Source organism: Pelodiscus sinensis, chromosome 2 (assembly GCF_052426305.1).
Source record: "Pelodiscus sinensis isolate ZL-2025 chromosome 2, ASM5242630v1, whole genome shotgun sequence".
NCBI lineage: Eukaryota > Metazoa > Chordata > Testudines > Trionychidae > Pelodiscus > Pelodiscus sinensis.
In genome coordinates, this window is record NC_143053.1 from 36146697 (window position 1) to 36169320 (window position 22624).

The 22624-nt window shown below is 47.1% G+C and overlaps 1 protein-coding gene across 10 annotated transcripts in view; it reads left to right on the forward strand.

Annotated features, from left to right (window-relative positions):
* Positions 1-22624, forward strand: part of UBR5 (ubiquitin protein ligase E3 component n-recognin 5) — a 167468-nt gene that overhangs the window by 40815 nt on the left and 104029 nt on the right. For 8 of the 10 annotated variants that reach the window (XM_075920248.2, XM_075920252.2, XM_075920251.2 and 5 more), the window contains 2 exons: positions 6591-6740; positions 8673-8884. In XM_075920248.2, coding sequence (XP_075776363.1) covers positions 6591-6740; positions 8673-8884 — 362 coding nt within the window. The remainder of the gene's footprint in view (positions 1-6590; positions 6741-8672; positions 8885-22624) is intronic. The other 2 variants (XM_075920253.2, XM_075920256.2) reach the window with 1 other exon arrangement.

The following is a 22624-nucleotide window of genomic DNA, read 5'->3' on the forward strand; positions in this document are numbered from 1 at the left end:
GGAAAGTAACTAAGTAGAAATACTTCATTACACTACTCAAGTACCTCTTTTTGGTTTTTGTACTTTACTCATGTAATTTATTTTTGTGATATTTTGACTTTTACTCAAGTAGCTTTTTTTGAAAATATTTTACTTTTTACTCCACTACAATTTCTGGAAGCGCTTAGTTACTCACCTCTTTCGTCACCCCACTGACAGTTGTGCAAGCCAGCATTCTGATTTGCTAAAACACAGCCACATGCACTTGGGTGGCTAGGTATCACGTTTGAATCCTTGGATTTCATACTTGAGGTCTGCTTAAAGCTGCATGCCCTGGCTTCAAAAGCAGGTCTTAACTGCAGTAGTTTTTGAGCACTTGCAGCTTTGCCTTTAGGGCAGAGAGTTGGTCATAAAAAAAAAAGAGGCGGGTGATTAAGAATAAAAATGACTGGTCATTCAAGAAATTAAGGGATCCTTAGATCATTGTGAAAACATTGCCAGGTACAGTACTTAAAACTAGGGAGGGGGAGGGGAAGAGTAACAATGAGTTTTGTGCTGCTGGGATTTGTATTTGGACGGGTACTGTTAAACTTTTAAATATTCTTGAAAAGGGGATAAATAGTGAGATGGCAAAATTTGCAGATATTTCAAAATTACTGAAAATAGTTAAGTCCAAAGTTGACTGCAAAATGTTAGAAAGGGATCTCACAATACTAGGTAATTGAGCAACACAATAGCAGATGAAATTCAGTGTTAAGTGCAAAGTATTGCACATGGAAAAGTATAATCCCAATTATGCGCACACAGTTGATGGGATCTGAAATAGCTCAAGAAAGATATCTTGGAACTATTGTGGATAGTTCCCTGAAAACATCTGCTCAATGTGCAATGCAGTCTAAAAATTAAAAAGCTAACAGAATATTGGGAATCATTAGGAAAGGACTAGATAAGACACAAACTATCATATTGCCTCTACATAAAGTCAAGTTACACCCACGTCTGGGCTGCAGATCCAGTCACCCCTTCTAAAAAAAAAGCTGTATTGGATTTGGAAAAGGTACAGAAAGGGCAACAAAGTGATTAGGGGTAAGGAAGAGCATCCATATTAGGAGTGATTAACAAGACTGGGACTTTTCAACTCTGAAAAGAACGGGTAGGAGGGTGGGGAGAAAACGCACACACACACACACACACACACACACACAGAGAGAGAGAGAGAAATATAACAGTGCCCTACATTAACTCAGGTGGTTAACCATAGACTTCCATAGGATGACTACTTTTTACTTCTGGATACTTAAGTACAATTAAAATGAGATGCTTTTGTACTTTTACTCAAGTAGTTTTCCAGAAGGATACTTTGACTTAGTTACATTTATTTCAAAGTAGCAGTACTTTTATTCAAGTAACTTTTTGGGGTACTTTTTCTACCTCTTCTGGTGGAGGGTTGGGGTGCTGAGCAAGCTGCAGGCTTGTGGATGTAGGGGTGCAGGAATTTGGGTTGGTGTGTCTGAGGGGCTCGGTGCAGAGGGGTTGGGTGTATGATGGGCACAGGTTTGCAGCATGTGGGTGGTACAGGAGTGTTGTGGCAGACTGGGGATGTGGAGGTTGCAGGGGTTTGGAGATGAGGCTCAGGGCAGAGGGTTCAGGTATATGATGGGCTTAGGGTTGGAGTGTGTGGGAGGTGCAGGAGTGTTATGATGCTGCAGCCAGATGAGGGCTTGACCCCAATTGGGAGCTTGTTAGTCTGGCTTCCATTTTTAAATAAAATATTATATTCAACACAAAAGGTTTCAACATTGTCTTTCTTTATGGGAGGGGGAAGTAACCTATTTTTGGGTCGGGGGCCAGTGACCCAGGGAAAAATCAGTCAGGGCTACACAAATGAGATGCAAAAAAACCAACCTTTCCCAAAAAAAACCCCAACTCTCACTGTTGTAGCCCCAACTGAGACACCTCATTTTCCTGGCGCTCCAGCCTTATGGGGTGAGGGAAGAGGGCAAGTAGGACTGAGGTTCAAGTTCTCAGGCCAGATTAACTCTTCCGGGGTTCCAGCGTTAGTGGTTTTTGTGGGCCTCTCTAGGTTGAGGCCAAAATGAGGGGTCCAATGTGCAGGACAGAACTGCCAGTGAGTGGGATAGGGAATGGGGGTGCAGAATCTGAGCGGCAGGTAGAAGGCAGGAGCAAGCTGGGGGTAGGTGTCTGAACAGGGGGGAGGAGGCAGACGTAGGGTGATAGCAGGTGTCTGGCCAGGGAGGAGGGAGGCAGGAGCAGGGTGCTGGCAGATATCTGGCCAGGGGGGAGGAGCTTTCCCTAGAATCCATGTATTCTTCACACTGAAAATGAGAACCAGGTGTGTGTCGTCATGGTGTAACATCCGATAGAGCTGCATCTGAATACATTGCTAATAAAAACAAACAACCCTCCATCCCTCCAAAGCTATGTAAGTGAGACTGTGGAAAGGAGAATAAAGTTTGGTAGAGGAACGATCAGGTGTTCTGGTATAGCTGCTAGTTGATAGCTCATGGCAAGTGAGCCAGCTTGGAATCTTGCTTTGGATTTTATGTTGCTCTAATAAATTGCCATGATTCTCCAGAACTTAAAAAGATCCTGATAGCCTAGTTAGATTTTTTTTATTTGTTCCTCCCTAGCAATTTATATACAGGCAGTCCCCGGGTTACATGGATCCGACTTACATCGGATCCCTACTTACAAACGGGGTGAGGCAACCCCGCACTAGCTGCTTCCCCCCAGCAGACCAGAGAGACGCGAAGCTAGCGCCCCCCTCAGCAGACCAGGGAGACGTGGAGCGGCTTTTCTCAGCAGACACCTCAGCTTGAGAATAAAGGACTGAGGGAAGTGAGGTGTGGGAGAATAAAATTGAGCTCTGGAGAAATGTTTGGCTAGAGTTTCCCCTACAATATGTACCAGTTCCGACTTACATACAAATTCAACTTAAGAACAAACCTACAGTCCCTATCTCATACGTAACCTGGGGACTGCCTGTATATGTAATGTACCTGGTTCTCACTTTCAGTTTTGAAGAATGTATCAATTCTAGGGAAATTTGTGAAACATAATTCAGTAACATTACTTACTGCTTTCGATAGTGGAACTTAAAATAAGGTGTATTCCTTAAAGCTCTGATCAGAAGGAAGAGTTGTGGAAGATTTAGAGAAGCAGCATTGTTTGATATTTGTGTTCTACCATAATGAGTGTGTGCCGGTAATGTTAGGCAAAACATAAGGAAAAGTTTAAAAATTGGGTCCTTTGTAATTTATCATACTTGGAGAATAACCATTTTTTTTCTTAAAATGATCTCCAAGATCCAGACATACTGTCACCAAGTACAGGCAGTCCCCAGGTTACGTACAAGATAGGGACTGTAGGTTTGTTCTTAAGTTGAATCTGTATGTAAGTCGCAACTGGCGTCAGCCGCTGATGAAACTGATCAGTTTCAACCGCGGCTGAATCTGGACGCCAGTTCTGACTTACATACAGATTCAACTTAAGAAACCCAGGCGTCCCCAAGTCAGCTGCTGCTGAAACTGATCAGCGGCTGATTCCAGGAAGCCCGGGGCAGAGCAACTCTGCCTCGGGCTTCCTGTAGTCAGCCGCTGGTCAGTTTCAGCAGCAGCTGACTTGGGGACGCCTGGGGCAGAGCAGCTGGGGTGCTGCTGGGTTGCTCCAGTAGCGCGGCTCCTCGGCGCTACTGGAGCAACCCAGCAGCACCCCAGCTGCTCTTCCCCAGGCGTCCTGATTCAGCCGCTGCTGAAACTGACCAGCAGCGGCTGAATCAGGACGCCTGGGGCAGAGCAACTGGGGTGCTGCCGGGTTGGTCCGGAGCGGCGCTGCAGGACCAACCTGGCAGCCCCCAGCTGCTCTACCCCAGGGGTAGGCAAGAAAAGCCTGGTCTGCTGGGGGGGGGGCGCGCTAGCTAGTGCCTCCCCCCCCCAGCAGACCAGGGAAACGGGGGTGGCGGGACCGCCCAAGTCCTCCACGGCTTTGCTCCGTATCCCTGGTCTGCTGACCTGGGAGACGCGGAGCAAAGCCACAGAGCACGCGGGCAGCGGGACAGTCCAGGTGCGCCGCGGCTGTCCCACTGCTGGCGTGCTCCGAGGCTTTGCTCCCCATCTCCCGGATCTGCTGGTCAGACAAGGGAGACGGGGAGCAAAGCCGCGGAGCACGCCCACAGCACGCTTGAGCTGTCCCCCTGTGGGCGTGCTCCACGGCTTTGCTCCCTGTCTCCCTGGTCTTCAGTGAGACGGGGAGCAAAGCCTTGGAGCACGCCCGCAGCGGGACAGCCCAGGCGCGCCGCGGCTGTCCCACTGTGGGCGTGCTCCACGGCTTTGCTCCCCATCTCCCTGGTCTGCTGGTCGGGAGACGAGGAGCAAAGCCGTGGAGCACGCCCGCAGGGGGACAGCTGAAGCGCTCCCGGGCTGTCCCGCTGCGGGCGTGCGCCAAGGCTTTGCTCCCCGTCTCCCTGCAGACCAGGGAGACAGGGAGCAACTTTTCTCGCCCTGGAGGACGGGGGCAGCGGACCGCGGCGCATCTGGGCGTCCCGCCGCTCCCGTCCTCTGGGGCGAGAAAAGCCCTGTTCGTAACTGCGGATCTGACGTAAGTCGGATCCGCGTAACTCGGGGACTGCCTGTATTTATGGTGGTGATTTGTTTTCTAAAGTTACAGGCTGCTGTTAGTGCACCTACTGAACTGTTTTGACTTAGATAAAAAAGGAACATTATTTTTACTGAGTTTTCATTTGTAATTCATTCAGATGAGGTGTGTACAAATCCTTTTTTACCTAGACAGAGCTATCACGATTGCAATATCTTGTTCAGCAATGAGTGATATATTGTCAGTTAAACTTGCAAGTATGGTGACAGACTGGTGGTGGTGGATTTAGACCACCCTGTTCCTTTGTGGAGAGCTGCCAGCAGATACAATGAGGTTAGGTTGCTTTGATAGGATCTGGTAGACATTTGGACAGTAAAGTCCTTGCTTTTTCCTACACCATTGTATGTACTCAGGTAGGTGGTCTGACAATATAGGCTGGTTTGTGTTACTGCACTGTCAAAGGTTCTGGTTGCCTCGTGCCAAAAAATGATTAGAAATACAGAAAATGGCAATAAAATGATTATATAGACTCTTCCCATATGAGGAGATTTTAAAAAAGACTGCTAATGTTTATCCTGCAGAAGGGATCATTAAGTAGAGAGTGATACAGACCTCTTTTGTAAAATCATGAATGATGCGGAGAAAATCAATAGGGAGATGTTGTTTATTCTTTCTCTTATCACAAGAACCAGGTGTCACTCAATGAAATTTAATAGACAGCATATTTAAAACAAACAGATGAATTTCACCCTGGCAATGAGTTACACAGGTTGACTGTACATTGCGTGAAGACCAACAGTATAATTGATTAAAAAAAGAATTAGATAAGTTCTTGAAAGGATAGGTATACTAATGTTTATTAGCCAAGGTAATCCGGGAAACCTTAAACCTCTGACTGCCGCAGTCTGGGAATGGATGATGAGATGGATGACTCAATAATTGCTGTGTTCTGTTCCCTCTGAAGTATGTAGCACCAGTCATTTTTGGAAGACAATTTCACAAGTCCAGGTAGAAATTACTACCTGTCAGCCAAGGTTTAGAGCTTTTATTATTTAACTCTCAAATGAATTTTGTTAAATCTAGACTGTTGCTGCATTTTTGTGCATGTATAATTTAAAGACTACAAATTCCATAATAGGAGAAGTCAGGGCTGAAGAAGCTGGGTATATTGGTGTGTGACATTTTAATGTGTGCTCTTTTTATTAAGGGATTTGGTGTTGTCACCTTTAGGTTAGACTAATGTGATAATTAGGCCTCACAGAGGAAACACTGAATTTTCGTATTTACGGTCCTAATATTTTTCGAGTAGTTGTTGAGAATAAACCAAGGGCATTAAAATTAGCTCTTAATTTTTATTATATAGATTTGAAATGGTGACTTTTTTGTAGGCTTCCTTTTATTAATTTTAATATATATAGTGAACCTTTTGCCTAGTCTCAAAGCTAATTCTGTAAAGGCACAATAATTGTTTCAGGAATTGTTTCTTCTTCTCTGAAGCAAACATACTGGTTAGCCCTGTGGAAATGTGTATAGTCTTTGTTTGGCACCAGAGGAAAAAGCTGAAGAATCTTTGAAAGGGACAGCTTTTATCTAATAGTAGTGTTTTATAATTCTAGGTAACTGATTTATGGAGTTGGGCTGTTTTTTCTTTATTTTAATTAAAACTTTACTTTTCCCAAATGTGTGGCTAAGGTTTAAATTTTTGGAGTGTATATTTTTTGTTTTGTTTTTTGGCAGTAAGATTTGTTTGGAAAACATGGCTAGACAAGTGTCAGAGCATTTCCTATAAGGAATATTGTTCTCACACATTGGACCACTGTGCTTGATTATGAATGTGGGAGCAAAGGAGCCACATCAGTTTGTACTGGTGAAGCTGAAGAGCAGAAATTCCAATTATAAGGAGGACATTTTTGGTTTTATGTTTATTTGCTGATTGGTTTCTCTAGTTGATGTTATGTGGCTGATTAATCATGTATGACCCTTGTCTCCTTTTATAGAGGATCTTATGTCTCTTCTGGATGCTGACATACATTCTGCTCACCCAAGTGTCATTATTGATGCTGATGCTATGTTTTCAGAAGATATTAGTTACTTTGGTTATCCATCCTTTCGGCGTTCCTCACTTTCCAGGCTAGGCTCGTCCCGAGGTAATTTTGCATCCTTTTTTCTTTGTAATAAGTAGTTTGCAGTGCAAAAAGCTAGTGATAGTACATGTTGGTTATTTAGTTTTGATCTGTGTGCACAATTGTTTAAATAGTAAATTGCTAATTGTTTTGATAATCAATAGTAAGCACATTTTAAATATGAACAGGTAAGTTTTGCAAAAATCACAGTAGCGAATTTAAAATTTAAAGTCATAAGTGCCTATTATTTATTCTTCATGTATCTAATTCAGCTGTTAATTGTGTTCTAAAAGTAGTGATCAAATTTGATATGACATGCAGCATTCTGAAAGATGGTTGCTTTGGTTGAGGTTGCATAGTAGGCAATGGTCTTCTAATTTTCTTAACTAGTTAACTTATTCCATCGCAAAAAAAGTAAATGAATGAATACTGTTTTAAAATCAGGGGCGCGGGAAGGTAACAGCTAAAAACTGCTCATTTTGAAGAATTTTTTAAAAATGAGCTTAGTAACTGCTTGAGGTTAATAAACATGTTGAATAGTAAGAAGACATTACTAATGCTTTGAAAAGTATATTAAATCTAAAGATTTCTGGTGCATAACAGTAGTTTTTTCTGCATAGCTTCTTGAAGATAATACAACTCAGAAGATGCCCAGAGCATTTTACAAACTGTTAATCCAACCTCTGCCATGATTGCTCATTTAGTATAGTTCTAACTTGTTTCATAATTCTTTTTTTCATTAGTATATTAACTGCTGAACATATAATTGCTAGATACAAATTATCAGTCAAGGGTCAGTATGTTTCCTAATAAACAGGTACAATATTATGTGAACTTCACCTACAGGACAAGCTGTTTTTCAATTTATGTAAAAACTTGTTCCCATTTGTCTAGTGTAGCAAAAGACCCAAGATGTAGAGGAATTTATTGAAAGGATGATATAGTAATGTGACCATTACATATATGTAATTCCAATTGAATTTAATATAAATGAAATACTTAATGGGTTAAATGCATTATGTGCATGTACAAATATTCAACATTTGACATAACTCCTTCTAAATCCCTCCTTTTTTTTCCTTTCCTAAGGTTATTCTATGTAAGACGTTACCACGAATTTTATAATCCTTATTTTCCATGCATAGTTGACTCTTGGAAAGTTAGTTTGATTACCTGATTTAAAAAATTTATCTGCATGAGCGAACTGCAGAGTACTGGCTTTAGACAGTTTGTAGGCCAATTGGAGGGGAAGCATTTTGGTAAGGAACACTTTCCTACAAGGATCCTTTTTAAAACTTGTCTGACTCTTGAAAAGTTTTCACTTGAACTTCTTAAACAAAAAGGAAAACGACAAAAAAACCCACCAGATATGCTTTAATTTGTTAAATCCAGTCCTGTAAAACGTTGCTTTAAACAAAAGGGGTTGGATTATCAAATTTTTACAACAGCCTTTTTTTAAAGATTTATTTGTCTTTAACCTTTTCAAGTTACTATTTTTGGGAAACTTGTTATGAGACTCTCTAATAAATACTCTTTTTTGGCTTGTTCAAATGTAGCTAACAGACGTTCTAGATTAATTAGAGGATTTTGTTATTAGATAAACCATCATATATATGGTGTAACTTCAGTGCATATTGTACTATAAAACTTTAAATCATCACGTTAAACACATTTTGGCTTTTTGCCATTCTGAGTAAAAATGAAGCATTATGCTTTCAATAGTGCTGATTTTCTTATTTCTACAAATAACTATTTATAGTTTCATTCATATGTTTTGTAGTAATCAGTACATATGCTTGAAAGGGTTAATATCTTGAATGTTGCATGTCAAGATTTTTCATATTAGTATTTTAATCTTTTGTGAATAGATTTAACTGCTGTTAGTTGCATCCTGAAGGGTCTTTACTAGAGAGTGGCTTACTTTTATCCCACTGGTGTGACCCAATTGCATACCAGTTCTCCTTCTTCCCTTAGAGAGAGACTCTGAGCTGTTGCGTGAACGTGAGTCCGTTTTACGTTTGCGTGAACGAAGGTGGCTTGATGGAGCCTCATTTGATAATGAAAGAGGCTCTACAAGCAAGGAAGGGGAACCAAATCTGGATAAGAAGAATACACCTGTTCAAAGCCCAGTCTTGTTAGGAGAAGACTTGCAGTGGTGGCCAGATAAGGTACTGAGAATTTTTTTGGCTCCTTTATATGCTTAGTACATTAGATACAGCTGATCAGTTTTCCCACAGAAATGCCGATGCTTTTGAAATCCCTGGAGAAATCTTTATTTTTCTTTTGTATTGGTGTGTGGGGGTGTGGTTTTGTTGTTGTTGTTTTTGTAAGTGTGATATTGAAATGAAATGTTTTTTTATGTGCTTGTTTAGTTTTTGTTTTTATATTGTTGCCATTCATGCCTTTATAACTGAGGTTTAGTTACTACTTCTATTCTGACCTGTTTCATCTTGTGTAGTTGTCACTCCTGCAGGCACCAGCCAGAGAAATCTCCAAGAACTTAAGCTCTTTCTTCCATGAAACAATTTTCTGTTTGTGGTTTAATTGCATTTGTGCGTTGGACAGAATGGTCCTGTTCATGTCTAGCACCTTTCAAAGAGGCTTGTATTCTGATTAGTCCATTTTAAAAGTTTTGTTTACAATTTACATTTTTGTCATACTTGGTTATTTAAATAAGTGACGTTGCGGAGAGTAATTAAGTTTCTTCTTCAAGTGCTTGCTCATGTCCGTTCCACTTAAGTGTATGAATGCTGTGTGCACAAACTGTCGGAGATTTTTCTCTTAGTGGTACCTGTCAGGCCAGCAGGGGAGCCCCCTGCAGTAGCACCACAATATCAGTGCATATATATCCCTGCTGGCTTTCCACCCCCTTGGTTCGTTCTTGCTGCCAGTGATGGTTGTTGAAGCTCCTTTCTCGCTTGCTCGCAAATGTGCCCTCAGAGTATTCATAAGTCTTCAGCCTTTAGTTAGCATCTAGTTAAGCCCCTTTGTTCCTTCCTAGTTGCTCTTTTAAGAACTTGCTAAGCTAGCATTAGATAGGGTTTATGTTGGTTTGGGGTTCACCTGTTGCATCCCCTTCCCACCCCATCCCTGGGCATGCCAGGGCCTCCAGCTTTAAGCCTTGTGCTGACTGTGCCAAATCTATGCCTTGCGGTGACCCACATGACTCGTGTTTGGGTGAAGCCTACGTCCCCACCAAGTGCAAAATTTGTCAGTTTTAAGCTCCAGACCCAGTGTGCAAGGGAGTGGCACTTGAAAATACTCCTAATAGAGTCAGGGCTTCACCCTGCTGCAGACATGACGCTGGAGTCCCGCAGCGTACTGCTCTCTGTGTGGGAGGCAACGGGATCCGGGGTCCTCAGTCCTCGTCGGCGTTGGAGATGCCCGTTGGCCTGGCACTTTTCGCAATTGCTGGTGTTGCGAAGAAGACACCTGCTTTTCTCTGATCTCTGCCCCGGCACATGCCTGCAGTACACCCCCAATCGGGGCATCCTGTTGCACCTGCATCATCCTTGGGATCTGCTGCTCCTGGGCTAGAGTGTGGCCAGTTGAGCATGACCAAGGACCACAGTACAGAGGAGAATCCGGTGCCAGTTGATAGGCCCTCCAGACACCTTTGAGGCAGTGTGGGAACTAGTTGAGTTGACCATGGACTTGCCCTCGCCTCTTCCAGTGCACTGGGACTGGCCTCGGGCCCGTACCTTGTCATTGGCACTAGACCCTGGGCAGATACGTATTCAAAATGGCACCTACTCCAGGCTCCTCTGTGCTGTGGGGCCTGGTGGCAGGTGCGGCACTGTGCTCCCCGATGCTCACATCGATGCCAGCACTAGCGGCCCCTTCAGTGCCACTAGCCACGCTTTCACAAGAGTCAAGAGAGAGCACAGCCTCCAGCACTCTTATTCCAATGGCACAACCTGCGGCACCAGAGTATCTGATGCCTACAACTGCCGGTCTGGCACCAGGGCAAGCCAGTGGTCATGATTAGATATGTGGAGCAGCACCATTCCCCAACCTCTGCTTTGGCCCCATCTTGGTCAGAGTCTGACTACGCAACGGATTCTGATGTTGAGTTGGTATAGTCCCGAGTCTCATTCCCGGTCCCAGTGCTGATCAGGCTCCTGGCACCATTCCAGGTCCCTGCGCAGTTCCCACTCCCGGCACCACAAGTGGTATCGTAACACCTTAGGCCATTCGCTACCGCAGGCCTGGCTCCCACGGCAGCAGCATCCAGACCACTGGTCCTTCTGGGCTTACCATCAGGTCCAAGGGAGCGCTCCTTTTGCCGCGAGATCCTTCACGTTGGGGACCCTGAGTCTTGTCTTTGGCCACACCGTTACCTAGTGCCCTGGCACTGGAACAGGCCTTAGTGATCCAGAGTGAATCCCCTCGGGCCCCCATTGGGCCAGTTGGGCCTCGGTGTGGGTGCACAAAGTTGAGGACTTGACGGTGCGAGAGTACTCGTCGTCTCCTCCAGATGAAGCCTTGTTGTTAGCCTCTCACTCATTGCCAGCCATGGACTCCTGAGTCCATCAGGAGCTCTCTGCAGACTGGGGCACAGTCTTGGGATGCAGCTTGAGTAGGCCTCTCAGGACTCTGACCCAACAGTTGATACCCTCATTGTGGAGACATGGTCTCGTGTGGCCCTGCTCCTGAACAAAATGGTGGGCAAAATTACCAACGCCCTCTGGCAGACGCCAGTATCCATACCACCCATGGTCAAAAGAGCAGAGTGGTGATACTTCGTCTCACAGGCAGGCCATGAGTATTTATTCTCACACTCATTGCCGGGCTTGATAGTAGTGCAGACTGCTAACCACTGCGAATGTTAGGGACAGTCCGGCCCTATCCCCAAGTATAGGGAGGCCAGGCGGTTGGACCTATTGGGTCTCAAGCCCTATGCCTCAGGAGTTCTCCTGCTCAGGATTGCTTATCAGCAGGTATGCCTTCAACTCCTGGGCAGCAATGGACAGATTTATGGAGTCACTGCCCCAGGACTCTAGGCAGGAGTATAACACCTTGTTTGAGGAGGGAAAGGTGTCGTCCTGGGCGACCTTGGACTCTGCAGATGCAGCAGCCTGCACTATGGCAACCAGCCTAGTCTTGTGCAGAGGTGCATGGCTCCAAGTGTATGGCATTTTACCAGAAGTCCAGAACACTATTCAGGACCTGCCTTTCAAGGGGGCAGTCCTGTTTTCAGAGCAGACTGACACCAGCTTCCACAGGTTAAAAGACTCTAGAGCAGGGTTGGCCAATCCATTAAACGAAGAGAGCTGAAACAGCAGCAGAAAAATGTGAAGAGCCACACAAGCCAGAGTTGTTGAGCAAAAAAGAAAGGAAGACCTCCTCGCTTAAAGGACACTGCCCCTTTTTTGCCACATCACGCTCTCGCTGGCTGACACCATTTTGAATTGCTGTGCCAGACGGCTCCCCTGCACCCGGTGAGCACAGAGAACTGGGGGCCGTTGGCAGGGTCACAGGAGCAGCATTGCGAGCTGAGGAGGGGAGGGGAGGAGCGGGGCTTGCGGCTCATGAGCCGTGGGTTGGCCACTCCTGCTCTAGCGCAACTCTCAGGTCTTGAGGCATCCACACCTCTGCTCTGCAGAGGTACTCCCTCCCTAGGTCCTGTCCTGCTCTTTTCAGCAGGGGAACAAACCAAATTTCTCCAGGCACAAAGGTGGTAATAATAATAAAATGGCAGGCGGCCATTCATCTGACTGGGATGTAGGCCTTTTGAACAAGCCCTAGGGCCCTTGGCTGAATCTTTGAAGGTACAAGTATGGGCACCACACTAGTCTCAGACCAGAGGCCCTTTACCAATCATATTTTTCCCTTCCACCATGCCTGATCACATATCACAATGGACTGCTGAGTCCTAGGCGCAGTGAGAAGTGGTTATTTCATCTCGTTCTGCTCTCTCTCTTCCCCTTCTCCCCCTATCCTTCTACCCCATCCCTTTTCAGGGACCCCTCTCACAAGCATCTTTTGAGGTTAGAGGTGCAACAGCCTCTCGACCTGGGGGCTGTCGATGAGGTTTCCCGGGATCTCAGGGGGAGTAGCTTCTACTCCTGGTATTTCCTGGTCCCAAAGGCTAAGGGGGGCTTATTCTGAACCTGAGGGATCTCAACACTTTACTATGAAAGAGTTCAGAATGGTAACATTGACCTCAATCATCCCATTCCTATCCGTGGGAGACTACTACGCTGCCCTCGATCTCAAAGGCATCTCTATCGTGCCCCCACAACCATTATGAGTTTATGGCCCTTCCCTTTGGCCTTTATACAACCCCCTGAGTTTTTACAAAATGTATGGTGGTGATAGCCACTTTCCTGAGGAAGTGAAGAGTCCAGGTCTATTTATACTTGGATGATAGGCTTATAAAAGATTCCTTCCCCTTTCAGGTGTCTGACCACATATCCCTTGTCAGGGAGACTTTCCTCAGGTTGGGCCCTATCTTAAACGAGGCGAAGTCCACCCTGAACCCCACACAGAATTTGTGCCGGCTTATTGGGATGCAACAAGGGCCAGGGCCTTCCTGCCCATAGTGCACTTCATGGCAATAAAGGAGGCCATCTCGAGGCTCCAGTTATTCCCCACCACAATGGCCTAGTGTTGACATTCCACAGCCCTTCCCCATCCATTCAGCTGGTGACAGATGCTTCTGAAATGGGTAGGAGAGCCCACCTCAGGAAGGTATATGGGGCCCCACAGGCCACTCCCTTCACGTCCATGTCAGGGAGTTGAGAGCTATTCTCCTCACATGCTGTTTTTTCCTGCCACAGCTTCGAAACAAGTGTGTTTTGATTTTGACAGATGACACGGCAGTGATGTTTTATTTAAACATCCAGGGTGGTGCTCACTCCTATCTCCTGTGCAGGGAAGCCCTCCTCCTTTGGGAGTTCTGCTTAGCTCATGATATCTGCCCGGTGGCTGCTTGCTTCACTGTGGTCCAGAATGGGTTGGAGGATTGCCTCGGCAGGTCCTTCAAGGGGCATGAGCGCTCCCTCAGGGCAGATGTCTATTTTCCACAAGTAGGGCGTTTCTCCCTTTGGACCTATTTGTGACCCGCAACAATAGGAAGTGTGACCTCTTCTGCTCCCTATTCAACCACAGCCCCGGATCTCGGGGATGCCCTCATGGTCCCTTGGCCTTGGGCTTCATAGCTGATGGCCATGAAGAGAGAGTGTTTGGAATAGGTCCAGGCAGTTCTCTTGCAGAGCCGTAAACCTTCTACTAGGTCCTCTTACCTCGCAAAGTGGAAGCGCTTTGTTCTCTGGTCAGAGGGTAAAATGGTTCTCTCCTATGGAAACCCTTGTGCTGACTATTATGGATTACCTCCTGGGTCTTAGGCTCCAGGGTCTGGCCCCCTCCTCTGTACGGGTGCACTGGGCAGCCATCTCAGCCTTTTATTCAGGGTCGCTGGGCTGGTCCATTTTCCTGGACCATATGGTACACCGCTTCCTTAAGGGGTTGGGTAGGGCCTACTCCCAGGTGCATGAGCCCTTGCCCTCTTGGGTCCTCAGTCTGGTTCTCCCAAGGCTCATGGGCCCCTCCTTCAAGCCATTGGCAACATGCTCCATCCTGCACCTTTTCTGGTAAGGTATCTTTCGTGGTAGCTATTACCTCTGCCAGGTGAGTGTTGGAACTGAGGGCCCTGATGGTGGACCCTCTGTATACCGTCCTTTTTAAGGATAAGGTCAGGCTACGGCCTCACCCTGACTTTCTCCCCAAGTTGGTTTTGCACTTTTACATTCCCCAGGATATTTTCCTTCCCATTTTTTACCCAAAGCCCCACGGCTCCGGGACAGAACAGGCTCTACACACTCCAGATGTGAAACGTGCTTTAGTTTTTTAGTTGAAGAGGACCAGACCTTTCCACAAGTTCTCCTTCCCCAATTGTTTGCGTCCATAGCAGACAGGATGTAGGGCCAGCCTGTGTCAGCCTAGCGCAGCGTTTCCTAAATTGTGGTCCGTGGCCCAGTACCGGACCTTGGGGAAAAAAAATACCGGGCCTCAGAAAAATTTTTGCAAGAGAGCCCGCCTTGCTACCTTCAACCCCCAAGATGCAAGCTGCGCTGATGTTACCTCCCTCCTGGGACCACGGAGGTAGCGCAGGCTTCCTGTGGGGTTGGAGGGGAGTTCTGCAGCTGCGTGCAAGGTCCCAGAAGTGCACAGGCTGCTTTCCCTCTTGTCCCAACAGCAGGCTGGCCCATCGCACACTGGGGACTTTGTTCCCTTGCTGCCTTCTTGCATGCAGGGGAGTGGGTGGGGATCCGGGACTGTGCCGGCTCCGGCTGCTCGGGCGGCGCATGCTGGCATGGGGAGTGGAGGAGCAAGATGCGTGCTGCCCGAGCGGTTGAGGCTGGCACGGTCTAGGACTCCCTCTCCCCCCGCGCAGGAAGGCATTAGGCGTGCAACGGACCAGTGTGTCATGTACCACGCCGCTGTTCGGGGGACAGGGGAGCAGCCCGTGCACTTCCTGGGCTTTGGCAGCTACAGGATCCCGAGGTATCGGTCCCTGTCCCGTTCCCCTCCCCCCAGACCTCCACAAGCACCCTGCCCCAGCACTCATTGGCACCCTTCCCCAGAACTCTGTCCCAGCACACACAAGCACTGTTGGGGCCACATTAGTGAAGTTTGAGGGGTTTGGAGGGGTTGTATTTTTGTCTCTTGTGTGGCCATGACTGACACGTGACTTTTCTGTGGGCTAAAGTTGGCACTGGGGGCTTTGGGAGGACCAGAAACAATTTATTTGCATATTCATAATTTGCTTAATGAATATGCAAATAAATGTTACCTGTCCTCCAAAACCTCGTGAATGGATTTACTGGTCCTCTGTGTCAAAAAGTTTGGGAACCCCAGGCCTAGCGTATTTTGTCCTGGATCATAGTCTGCATTAAGGTGTGTTACGAGTTGGCATGGGTTCCTGCTCTGCCTCTTGACCAGGGCCCAGGTGTTTTCCATGGCCATTGCTGCTCAGGTGCTTATTGTAGAGATTTGTAGGGTGGCCTCCTGGTCATCAGTGCACACCCTTGCGAACTACTACGCTATAGCGTAGCAGGACAGGGAGGACGCTGCTGTAGGTAGGATTGTGTTGCAGTCTGTCTCTCTGTAAGGCTCTGACCCAGCCTCCTGGGATTTGGCTTTGGAGTCACCTAAGTGGAATGGACATGAGCAAGTACTCGAAGAAAAATGGTTACTTACCTTCATAACTGTTGTTCTTTGAGATGTACATTCCACATCCACCCACTTCCCCTGTGTTGGAGGTTTCTGGCAAGAAGGAACTGAGTGGGTGGACAGCCAGCAGGGGTGTATATGCATTGATACAGCAGCACCACTCCAGGGGGCTCCCTTGCTGGCCCCATGGGTACCGCTACGGGAGAACTCTGACAATCCATTCACACAGCGTGCGCACACCTGAGTGGAATGGACATAAGCAACACACCTCAAAGAATAACAGTTTTGAAGATAATTAACCATTTTATCTATCTGGCTTTGGTAGGTGGACCCTCTTGTACCCCATATTCCATCTCCATGGGAGTCCACACTAAAATTTCTGTTAGTTAGATGCAAAGAATTCCACCTAGATATGTGCTTGCCCAGCGCACTTGGAGCTAGAGGCTTTCTCTTAATTCTGCCTGTAGAACAATGGTGCTTATGGCTGTGTGCAGTCCATTACCTGGCTATATGAGGAAGCACTGCCCTGACAACCCCCACCGCTGTTTCTTCTCACAAGCAGTGGCTGGAGCCAGAGATTTTGTGGTTGTATTTTGTCTTAGCCTAGTTTATTGTATATAGTAAGTTAATGTCCCTGGTGATGCCCTCACTGGGATTGAATGCTGGGTTTTTTTGTGCACAGGTGTATTCCTCTGTGACGCTTCCTTTCCCCAGATCTTGTCTTGTGTTGGCAAGGTGTCCATTCAAGAGCACGGCTAGATTTGTAAATCACTTTGGTGGCTCAAGACTTTCACTTCAAGCAGCCCTGCTTAAACTGGCCATGTGGCCTGATTTGGTGCCAACCCCACCTTCAGCCCACAGATCACCCTCTGGCTTGAAGAGTTCTGTTGCCCTTCATTCTGGGGCTAGGCTTTGTTACCTGGGGCGTTCTTTCAACCCAAACCTCTTGGTACCTTTACTCTCTGCGATGTAGTATCAGGAAATAACTTGAGGGAAACACTGCCATATGACTGATAGATGATTGTTATGAACAGGACAACACAGGAGTGCTTTCCCTTAAAGCAAAACTTTACTTAGTCTCAAGACTTACACATGTCTGCAACAGGTTAGTGAAACACCCTCACCCTTGATACATCCCGAAGTTGAGTGTAGCTTTCGAGTGACAGCGCGGCAGGCTTCCAATGGCTGTCTTCCATTTGAGAGCAGGGACAGATGATGTGTTCAGGTGCAGAGATCACGAAGAGTTCAGGTGAAGAAATCACCATCTATTCCAAACTTTCCTTCCCTATTTATCTGTTAGTATTACAATAACATGTCATTTCAAAAAAATGTGTTAGGCAAGCTCCCTTCAAAGGTTAGGCAAGAGGTTTTCTTCTCATCAATTAGCCAGATGTGTTTTTTCAGAGTCTGCATGCCCTGGAGCCCTGATGGACATCCCTTGCAGCACATCTAGACAAGCTTCCTATTTTCTAAATGTATAGCTCAGGGATTTCAACAGAGATCTGGCTCTTAGGAAGGACACGGTCAGGCTGTCCTCTCTGTGGCATCCCACCCCCTTTCACACACACCTCTCTCTTCCCTTTCCTTCCTCTCCCCCGCCCCCCCCCCGACTTGGTCATGCCAAGGATGCTGTCTAGGCCTGTTTTGGGCCTGCTAACTTGGTTGCTATTAGCAGTAAGCAATAGTTCAGGCACTTTAATGGATTTGCTGAAATCTCCCCATAGAGTGCTGTGCCAGAGAGGTGGAGGAGCTGTTCTGTCTCATTGGTGCCAAGGAAGAGGTCTTGTAAAACCCTTCGGAATCACTGCAGGTCACAGGGCAATTCCTCTGCTTTCTCCAGGAAAAGCATGGACCAGCATGGAAATGGTTCCATCCCCAGAATAATGGGAGTACCTTTGATGCTTTACTGAGTGGGAAGAGTAGAAACCCTATACTGTTGAGTCTTGTTCTGGCCTCTGGACATGCGTTAAGTTCAGTACCAACAAAGGAGAGGCCAGTAGCGACCATGTCCATTCCTGGTACACTTATGATAGCCGGAGACCTCCTCTGCTTTTGTATCAGTTTCATTGTTGACCTTCATGGCAGTCCACACTACATCCACACCACATCCAGATGCTCCTCTCCCTATGTCAGGGATGGAGCTGGTGTTGGAATTGTTTGGGGGATGTTGGCCTGGAGACTCTTCAGCCCTGAATCATTTGATGTCACAAGTGCTCCCATAGTGACACTTCCGATGTCAGTATATTAGAGAGCACCACCACTGTTTGTATTGGGACCAACACTGCCTGTGGCATTGCCATGATTGGGTATCCACAGTACTGGCTTCATTAGGAATGCAAATACCTATCTCCTGGGAGATGGATGAATCTGAACACCTACAGACTGAACCTATGGGGTTGCTCAGCCCATGTTGCTGAGATCCCAGGTCTCTGATTCTGAACTGGAGACATCATCTGTCCACTCTGTATTATCCAGTGAACTTTGTGAGTCCTCATTGGACCAGTATGGCTCCCATAATTGGCATGTGCCTCGTGGCTGGGATGGAGGTCTGTGGTCTGGGTCCTACTAGTCACCATTGCCCTTTCTGTATCAGTGGCCTTAGAGTTAATTGGGATGCTCCTCATTCATAGAAATCCTGTTTTGTCCTACTTAAAGCCAGAGTCAAGTTGACAATGGAGACTTAAGGTCAGTCATAAGCTGCGGCATCACCAGTTTTCCCACAGCCAGTGTAGTCTTCCTTATTGACATGTCTTCCCAGGAGAAGCTGTCACTTTTGGTGCACCAGGACTTTCATCCTCATTACTAAATGATGCTTTGCTGCCTGGTTTTATAGTCCTCTTCTATCTCAGAGGACTATAAGGCATACTAAGATCTTCTATATTACATGGCTGCATCCATGGGCATCCAAATGAAGTTTATCCAAGAGAAGATGCACAAACTGGTAGACATTTTACAAACTGCCATCCCTGGGAAAGTGATCCCCCACAATCAGTGATATGTTCCTTGAATTGGCCTTGGTTTGCCATTGGCGGAATACATGGAAAGAGTGCTACATGGTTCCCATGCAGAAATTAAAAGGGTTGTGTTTGCACCTGGCCTGAAAATCCCTGTTTGTATCATTGGTAAATGCCAGGGCCTAGCAGAATAGGTTCTAATGTGCTCTGAAGGACAGAAGTGTCAAGCAGTTGGATTGTAGGGGCAGAAAGAGCTGCACCTCATCGTCCCTACCATTGAAGATCACATCAGCAAGATTTGCTAGCCAACTATGATTTCCTCAATTGGTCAGCCATTACTAAATTTGAGGACCAGTCTGAGGCATCATGTGAGTAGGGCAGCGATGGACAACCTATGCTAGTGAGTGGACCGTATGAGTGATCCTCCATCTTGGTGGGCCACAAGATTGTCATAACCAAGACTGTCTCACGAGATAAGGTGGTTCTGTTTACTGCATTTACCTAGAATTTGTGGGCTGTGCCAGTTGAACCATAACAGTGCTTTGACTGGATGCAGAGGGAACATATGGGTGTCACAGTCAATGTCGTGTGCAGTCAGCACACACCTCACTTCACGTACCCTTGCTTTATTTGGGTGTCACTCCACTAATATTGATAGGAAGAAAACGATGTGAGTGGAAACCAGAGTTATCGGGCAACCCTGCGCATGGGTAACAGTAAAATTAATGCTTCAGGGGCTAGCTGAGTTAGTCTTACAGAAAAAAAACAGCAGATGGTCTGGTAGTACTTTATAGGCTAACAACATGTAGATGGTCTCATGAGCACGAAAGCTCATGATACCATCTACGTGTTTTGTTAATCTATAAAGTACTACCAGACCATTTGTTGTTGTTGTGGTTTTTTTTTAGTAAAATTAATGTCTCACTGGCCACACACGGCACCCCAATGGGCTGCAGGTGGCCTTCAGCCTGCAGGTTGCCCACCAGTGGAGTAGGGTGACTAGTAGCAAGTGTGGAAAAATCAGGATGGTGTATAAGCTGAAGCCCTAAATATTGGATCTGTCTCTATACAGTTGGGACATATAGTCATCCTCCATGTGAGGAATTCTGGGCATTCATTGCAGAAGGCTGCTTGGTGGCCAGAACATCTCTTCAGTTCCCCTTTGATGTTGCACACACCTCTGCCAGGGTGATGTCCTTGACAATAACTATGAAAAGGGCTTCCTGATTGCAAAACTCTGGAATCAGCCTGGATGTCCAGAAGGTTACCAGGGCTTTGCCCTTGTACAGTCCAGTCTTGTTCTTGGATACGATTGGTGACACCTTGCACTCCTTCAAGGATTCCAGAACTACCTTAATCTCTCTCTCTCTCTCCAATCTATATGTATGTATGTATAAATAAAATCAATCTGTACAAGATATTGCTATGGAATGCAACAGCAGCGTTCCTTTGCACAGCACCCCTCTCACACGAACACCAGGACTAGAAAGAGGGATAGATCTCATAAGAGGAAGCAGTCAGACTCGGGCCTTAGGCCATACACCCTCCCTTAGCAAAAATCAAGCACCCATTTTGACTCCCTCTTTTTTTGGTCCAAAGCACTGGTTCAGTCATTACTCTGTCCCTTTAGGGACAGACTGGCCTGTTTTTTTAAAATAATTTTTGGGATTTTATTTTCTCCAGCAGTTGGGTCCTATATATATGCTGACCATACATCCTGTTTTTTCCGGGACAGTCCTGAATTTAAATGCTCTGATGCAGTGCCCCATCAAATAGGTAAATGTCCTGGAAAGCCCTGCGAGATCCCACTAGAAATGGCACTGCCATTTCCCTCCACTGCTTGGACAGCCTCACAAACACTAGTGCGCCACAGCAGCAACATCCCTCGCCCCCAGCATGTAGGCAGTTCCCTGGGTACTTTGTCATTGAGCAGCCAGAGCTGCTTCCAGTGCACACGGTTTCTGGGTTGGCGCCACTGCCCGGCAGCCCCTGCTGCCTCACTGCACAGCTCCCTTTCTCCCCCTGCACGACACCTCTGCTGCTTGTGGCCCAATTCCACCTCAGTCTCCATCGTCCCCAGGTGGCCGCTGCAGGGGGAGGTGCCATGCGGGTCCAAGAGCATGCCTTGTGTGGCTGCTGTTTGACTCTAGCTGGAGCTGTGGCTGCACGTGGGGAACTGGACCATGGTATTAACAGTAGCACCACATGTGGCCTCTGCTCCAGTCCAGGAACAGCTGGGGCCAGGACTGCGGGGACTTCTGGGGCTGGGACGGCAATACTACAAATAGGACCATATCCCAGCTCCAGCCCCCACTTCCTACGTGGAAGGCAGAAGGTGGGGGGGAGAGTGAGGGGCCAGGGCAGCAGAAGAAAGGGAAAGGCACCAAGGGGCAGGGAGGAGGAGAGGCAAATGCCAGGGGGTCACAAGGAGACAATGAGGGGAAGGGCAGAAGGTAGGGAGGGACAATGGGGGCAAGAGAGAGGAAGAGAATTGGGGAGCAGGGAGTGCTGGGAGAAGAGGGGTTGAAAGAGGGGTGGGCATGAGGAAGGCAGGGGATGGAGTAAGTTGTGTGAGGGCACAGAGGGGCATGAAGAGAACTGGGGCAGAGGGCGGGCACCAAGAAGAAAGCGGGCAAGGAGGGCAGGGGCAGTGAGGGAAGGGTAAGGGAAGGTACAGATGCCAGGGGTATGGGGGGGAGAGAGGGGTGAAGTATAAGGGCAGACACATGGATGGGAGGGACAGGCAGCAGGGGAGAGAAAGGGCAGGTGGGTAGAGGGAGGTGTTAGGAGAGGGGACAGGGAACCGTAGCTACAGATGATTGTTGGGCTAGGAGAGAAGTGCTGGTGTTGGGGGTCAAAGAGGCAAGTCCCCAAAGGGCTCAGGGGATTGAAAATGACAGGAACCAGGGCAGCAGACTAGGGTGAGGAGTGGGTGGCAGCAGCAAGCACCAGAGGACGGTGGGAGACTTGGCAGCAAAGGGAAAAGGAAAAGGTTTATAGATATTTATTAATAACTTGGGTGCCACAGTGGCAAGCATCTGAACAAGCGCACATGAACCCGATACTAGTGTATAAGACAAAACTCACTCCGCTCCTGGGTGGAAAATCTTAGAGGGAACACCGGCCCTGGCCCCTCTCCCACAGTTAATGCCATGCAAGTTGGGTTAATGCAGTTGCAGACTAGTTGCAAGGGTGGGTTTTGTGAGGGCAAAACCCATCCCTATTGGTAGAGGATGGTGAGAGGAGCTCTTAGAAGGGTCACATGACACCCTTTATTTCTAGTCATATGTCCATCTTGACCCCTGGAGTACTACCTCCAGGGGTGGGATTTCTTGTGGCACAGGCCTGGCTAACATGTCCCTCATTTTGGTTCAGAGAACATGGTCTCCATATCTATATATAACTCTTCTTCCAGGTAGTGCCAGCTGCAGCCAGGGCCAGATTCAATACCTAGGGGTTCCTCTCCCACCATCCAGCACAGAACTGGCTTGAGCCACCACCCAATAACCTGGGAAATTCACACAACACCCCTGGGTGCCTCTGAGGGGCAGTGCTTCCCCACTCGCAAGCATAGTGTCTATGTGTGGAAAAGAAACCTTTAATAAAAAGGGGAGGGAAGTAACATGGCATTAATTTGGGAAAACCCCACAGAGGGTATGTCTACACTACAAAGTTAGTTCGAACTAACGGACGTTAGTTCGAACTAACTTTAATAGGTGCTACACTAGCGCTCCGCTAGTTCGAATTTGAATCGAACTAGCGGAGCGCTTAGTTCGA